The sequence below is a fragment of the Quercus lobata genome, chromosome 12 (genome assembly GCF_001633185.2).
Source record: "Quercus lobata isolate SW786 chromosome 12, ValleyOak3.0 Primary Assembly, whole genome shotgun sequence".
Lineage (NCBI taxonomy): Eukaryota > Viridiplantae > Streptophyta > Magnoliopsida > Fagales > Fagaceae > Quercus > Quercus lobata.
The window spans coordinates 7352965-7359095 of NC_044915.1; the positions used below are offsets into that span (position 1 = coordinate 7352965).

Consider the following 6131-nt stretch of genomic DNA (forward strand, 5'->3'; position numbering starts at 1 on the left):
TAAAACTATTGCAGTGAAAAGATATTTCTTAAATTTGGATTTCCATTACCACCATTAATAATAGTCTTGTATCTATAAAGGAGTTTTTAAGCGGATGACACGTTTTCTGTTGAAGAAATTTCTTTGTGGAGGAACCATGAGAAGAACTTTCACATTAATTTTAAGAGAGAATCTTGACTAAAATATTTTGTTTATATATAGAGACGTTATATTCAGAATTCTTTCAACAGCGAGCCTAGCAAGAAGAAAAGGACTTTGAGAGTTATTTTCAAAATTTTTTCCAACAACGAGTCTAAGAAGAAGAAAAGACTTGAGATGTTATTTTCAGAATTATTCCAACCACCATTCATGATGAAGGCCTAAAAGTACAGTGCAAAAAGAAAGACGAGGAAGAAGATGATGATATGGACGAAAAAAGAGACAGTTAATGCTATGTTTTTTTTTTTTTCCCTTTAATAAGAAGAGTTAATTCATAAATCACTAATTTCTAGGGAGTAATAATGATACTACTATGAGTGTTTTTTGACCCTTAGATCTAATAGTAATCAATGGTTTACAAAAGGTGTAACTCTTATGAAGTTACACCAGGTATAATTTGAACCCATCTCATATATATATATATATATGATTGTTTTTTGAATTTAAAAACTTTTAATATATTTAAACTTGGTCTTGGAATTATTTTTTAGCTCCATTACATTGCTGATAAGAATTTGCATATATGGGTTCAATCATTTGGGTTTTGATTCTTATACATTTACTATTTCACTTTTTTTTTTTTTTTTTACATTTATTTTTATGTGTTAAAATATTGACATTTTTAAGATATAGGTATCTCCATATCAATTGTAAATGTGTATAAAATAATAGATATGAACTAGTGTAGCATTGTGCAAGTTTGTGCATCATATTTGTCTATAAAACTCATCTAGCGTCATTATTGCATATCAAGATTTGGGTGACAAACTGACAATATATTGATCACGTAGAGCCTCATCTATGATATTAGTTTTGCTGATGAATCTGTATATACAACACAATGATGGCTGTAAGGTCACGTTTTGCAACCCAAGCCCAAAACGTATGTGATCTTGGCCCAGTGAGCCCAGTACAATAAATTTGTAGAGAGTAGGTCAAAAAACTAGGTTCTAATGAATTAGACAACGGCTAGAATGGATTTAGAGGATAATCAAACAAAAACAAGAAGCACTCATCTGAATGAATTCACAGTCCGAGGAGGTAACTTTTTCATATAAATCAATTAAACAGAGTACAAGTACAATTTTGATTGCTACAGTATTCTTTTTCTATTTTTTCGATCCCTTTCCTCTGGGTCTCTAATCTCATTTATACTACAACTCTCCCTTCATCTTTACCCTACACGTGGATAGTTGATGGTTTATATTGATAATTGTCCCATTAGCCTCTTCCGAAAGTCCTTAGCGTGGTTGTAAGGCTGAAAAAGTACTGTTCAAAGATCACTTCCTCATTAATGCGGTCAGAGAGTTAGCTATAGGGCATTCAATGCAGTGGTAGCAGTTTTCCCTTAGATATTTTTGGATTCCCATTTTTCTTGTACGTTTATGACACACATCCTTATCACTAGAGCTTCCTGGAAGGTCACTTTGATCATTAGGATCTATATCTAATCTGTGTTTAGCTTATCTGAAGAGATATTCCTCTTCGGACCATCTTCCCATTTTTATCTTGCTCATTAAGTTCTGAGTTTGAACCATTCATTATCATTCGTTCCTCCTCGGACTACTAACGCTCTTGGCCCAAGGCCCAATATATGATTTGGGCCCTTAACTTTACAATGGCCATAGCTATTGCTTTATTTCCACTAAACATGCTTTGATATAAAGTATATATTGCTAGATATTGTCTAGATCTGAAAACATTAATTAGATGCACCCTTTTATAAAGGATTTTGCATTGTCATAAAGAGAAAAAGGTTGATTAAAGATAGATAAGATCACACTTTTTATCCATAAAGTTTGGAATATTTTTTCATTTTAGTCTCTTAAAGATTTTTTTTGACTTATTTTATCGAATTTTATTTTATTTTCAAATGGACAAAGTTTGGTTCCAAACCACCAATGGCAATAAGAAGATGACATTTGTACTCAACATGATGCACACAACCAATTTAACCAAATTAGCCAAGTGAGTCATATGTATTGTAACAGAACATGTGCCATCTTTCTATTGATGGTTAGAGCCAAACCTTTTCCTTTTCAAATGATCCTTCAATGATTCCTTCTATATTTGTGACTAATATGAGACTATTAAGAAAGAGGATAAATAACTAAATGAGATTGTTTTGTTGACACTTAATGGCTAGATCAGTCAAGGTGGAGATAGATAAAAGATCCATTTTGAAAATGGAATCAAACTTGTGGATCGAAATGAAAAATCCTAAACTTAAGAGACCAAAATATAGATTAGCCTTAAAAAAAAGGCAAAATTTGGCAACAATTCTCACTTTAAAAATTAACATGGTAATATATTTCTAATATCTAATTGTTAAATTGCATGTTCTTTATGTTCTTAACACACACGTCAAATTTCATGTCAATCAAATGTTATTTACTATTTGATCCACAAACTTATTTTTTATGCATAATTTTAGACTATAAAAACTTAAAATTAAATATTTAATTAATGACATACCTATTTATTTTTTATTTTTTAGAAATTTTGCAAGTATAGAAAATATAAGAAGAAAGTGTAATTTAAGATGAATTGTTAAAATTTACATTCAATAAAAAGATATTAAATAAAGTTGTAATTGGCCAAACTTTTTTGAGCATTTTCCTAATGGACAGAGTTTCCAGTATCTTAGCAAGATTGGACACAATGAAAATTTAGTTTATACATTTCAATAAGACGAGACAATAAATATTAATACAAAGAAGAAATTCCAACAAGTGGCTGTGTGCCATCAGTACAAAAATATGAGGATTTTTTTCTTTTCTTAAGTCACCTGAATCTAAAGTCATCTGAATCTAATCATTTGTCTTATTACATGTCTGTTAAAAGCAAGGAAGAATGCACTCAAGCTATTAACAGATACAAGACCAGAGATGGAGAACAGGGCAGAGAACAGGGCAGCACTCAAGGAACTGAAATACAAAGAGATTGGATCAGTCCAGAACTATTAGAAGTAATTGAGTCGGTCCCTTATCATGAGCACTTTATTCACATGCATGAAGGAGCCTTGCCACATGGATAGGAGGTTGACACGTGGATAGAAGGATGACACAAGCAGAAATACAGCTAGCACAAGTGGGACTGTTGTAACCATTTTTCCTCTTTTTACGGAATTAGTTACTTTCCTTTACTTCTACAGATTGTATATATAGATAGCTACAGTGTACAGATTGTATTGTATTCTCATATTCAATCAATAAAGCTCATTCATTCTATTTAGAGAGAGAGAGTTCCCAAATTCTTTACATGGTATCAGAGCTTCGGTGAAGCACAACAATGGCGTCCTCTGAATCCAATAATCCCTCTGATCCTCAACCATCACAGTCTGCCTTGAATTCCAACAATGATCCTCCTAATTCTACTCTTCCTAACCCTAATTCCATTCCTCCCAATCCCTATTTTCTTAACTCGAGTGAAAATCCAGGCAGTATCTTGGTTACGCAACCATTGCTTGGAATGAGGAATTACCAATCATGGTCAAGGGCGATGATTCTTGCTCTCACAGCCAAGAAGAAGATTGGTTTTGTCAATGGCAAGATCGTCAAACCAGATTTGGATTCACCTCTGTATGAAGATTGGGAGAGCTGCAATACTATGGTCTCATCTTGGATGATCAATTCGATGCATGTGGATGTATCAAGCAGTATTATGTACTGTGAGACTGCAAGGGAGATGTGGATTGAGTTGCAGAACCAGTTTTCACAAGGGAATGGTCCTAAAATCTACAATTTACAGAAGCAAATTTCACACCTCTGCCAAAATCAGATGTCAGTTTCTGAATATTACACTAAGTTCAAGAGACTTTGGGATCAATTGCTCAAGTTTGAGCCACTTCCACAGTGTTCGTGTGGTGCTATGAAGCTGCTAAGCACTTCACACAACAAGGCATATGTGATGAGGTTTTTAATGGGGCTTAATGAGAACTATGAGACTCTTCGTAGTCAAATTCTCACATATGATCCGTTTCCTTCAATGAACAAGGTTTACTCTTTGGTTCTACAAGAAGAATCACATAAAAATCTTGGTCATGAAGGATCAAGCTCATCACAGGGAGATGTAGTAGCAATGTATGCTAATTCAAAGAACAATTCAGGAGGTTATTCTTCTTGGAACAAAGGAAATGGGAAGAAAGAAAGGCCATTTTGCACACATTGTAACATGTCTGGGCATACTGTTGAAAAGTGTTATAAACTTCATGGCTACCCGCCAGGATACAAGCCAAAAGGGAAAAATAATGCTAGTGCAAATCAGGTCTCTTCACATTTGAGCAATGGAACTGAGAATTTCACATCAGGAAGCAATTTGTGTCCTATTTCCAAGGCACAATGTGAGCAGTTATTGGCTTTTCTCAATTCTGGTTCAGGATCTGCTTCTGGAGGTGATGGATCACACCATGTAGCTAATGTGCGAGCTTCTTCACGTATGGCTGGTGTGGAAGGACATTCTGGTGGCACTTTTGATGTGTTTTCTTCACAATCACAAGTTAATTCCTCAGCCAATCCTTGTTCTGACCTCATGTCAGGTACTTCCTCTAATTTTCTTTTTAGTCCTAATCTGTCACACTCTATATTTTCTGCTAAAAATGTCAATAGAGATGCCTTTAGGAATTCTGATTGGGTCATAGACACAGGAGCTACAGACCACATGGTTCACTCCATTACTGTTTTTACCTCTATCACTGCCACTCTAAACACATTTGTGAATCTTCCAAATGGTGAATCTGCCTTAGTGACTCACATAGGAACAGTTAAAGTCTCAGAAAATCTTGTTCTTTCTAATGTGCTTTGTGTTCCTTCCTTCAATTTTAATCTGATTTCTGTCAGTCAATTGGCAAAATCCATTCTCTGTTGTCTCATATTTTTTGGCAATCTATGCTTTATTCAGGACCTAGCTCATTGGAGCACGATTGGTCTGGGTAAGGAGATCAATGGTCTCTATTTGCTGTTAAAGGGAGAATCAGCACCAACTTCAAATTCTGTTTCTTTGTCTGTTTCTGCTAATAAGGTTCTGCCACACATATGGCATGCTAGATTAGGACACATATCAGATGCCAAATTGGCTTTATTGAATAAGAACAATGTACATTGTATCAATTCTAATGCAAATTTTCATTGTGACATTTGTCCACTTGCTAAACAGAAGAGATTACCCTTCAATATCAGTACAACTATTTCCAATGAATGTTTTGATTTACTTCATTGTGATATATGGGGACCTTTCTCTGTTCCCACCACTCATGGTTGTAGATTTTTTCTAACCATTGTAGATGATTGTTCAAGATGTACATGGGTATATCTGTTGAAGCATAAATCCCAAACTGCATCTTATTTAGACCAATTTTGTACAATGGTTGAAACACAATTTGCAAGGAAAGTGAAATGCATTAGATCCGACAATGGTACCGAGTTTTTCCTTAAAGATTTCTTTACTAAAAGAGGCATCTTACATCAATTAAGTTGTGTTGAAACTCCACAACAAAATGCTGTTGTGGAGAGAAAACATCAACACATCTTAAATGTTGCAAGAGCTCTTAAATTCCAATCCAATGTACCTTTACACCTTTGGGGTTATTGCATCTTAACTGCTGTTTACTTGATAAACAGATTCCCTTCCTCTGTTTTAAACCATAAAACTCCTTATGAAGTTTTATTTGGTCATTCCCCCACTTATTCTCATTTAAGGTCCTTTGGATGTCTTTGTTATGCTTCCACTCTCTCTCATAATAGGACCAAGTTTGATCCAAGAGCTAAAAAATGCATTTTTTTGGGCTATCCTTTTGGGGTTAAAGGCTATAGAGTTTTGGATTTGTCTACCAAAACTGTGTTTACATCTAGAGATGTTGTTTTTCATGAAAATCATTTTCCTTATGTTCAAGGCAATACTGATTTCAGTGATCCTTTTGTTACAACTGATGTTGG

The 6131-nt window shown here is 34.4% G+C and overlaps 1 protein-coding gene across 1 annotated transcript; it reads left to right on the forward strand.

Annotated features, from left to right (window-relative positions):
* The first annotated feature begins 4089 nt into the window (after positions 1-4089).
* On the forward strand, positions 4090-5492 carry LOC115970989. The gene is made up of 2 exons (XM_031090645.1): positions 4090-4735; positions 5098-5492. Exons 1-2 carry the CDS (start codon positions 4108-4110, stop codon positions 5130-5132), a joined length of 663 nt encoding a protein of 220 aa, XP_030946505.1. The 5' UTR covers positions 4090-4107; the 3' UTR covers positions 5133-5492.
* Positions 5493-6131: the final 639 nt, after the last annotated feature.

What these genes read in the sequence shown, in the direction of transcription:
- LOC115970989 (XM_031090645.1), top strand. Translation starts at nt 4,108, where the DNA reads ATGAGGTTTTTAATGGGGCTTAATGAGAACTATGAGACTCTTCGTAGT. An exon ending in TTGTTCTGACCTCATGTCAG is followed by an intron (nt 4,736 to 5,097) that starts GTACTTCCTCTA and finishes TGCTTTATTCAG; the next exon opens with GACCTAGCTCATTGGAGCAC.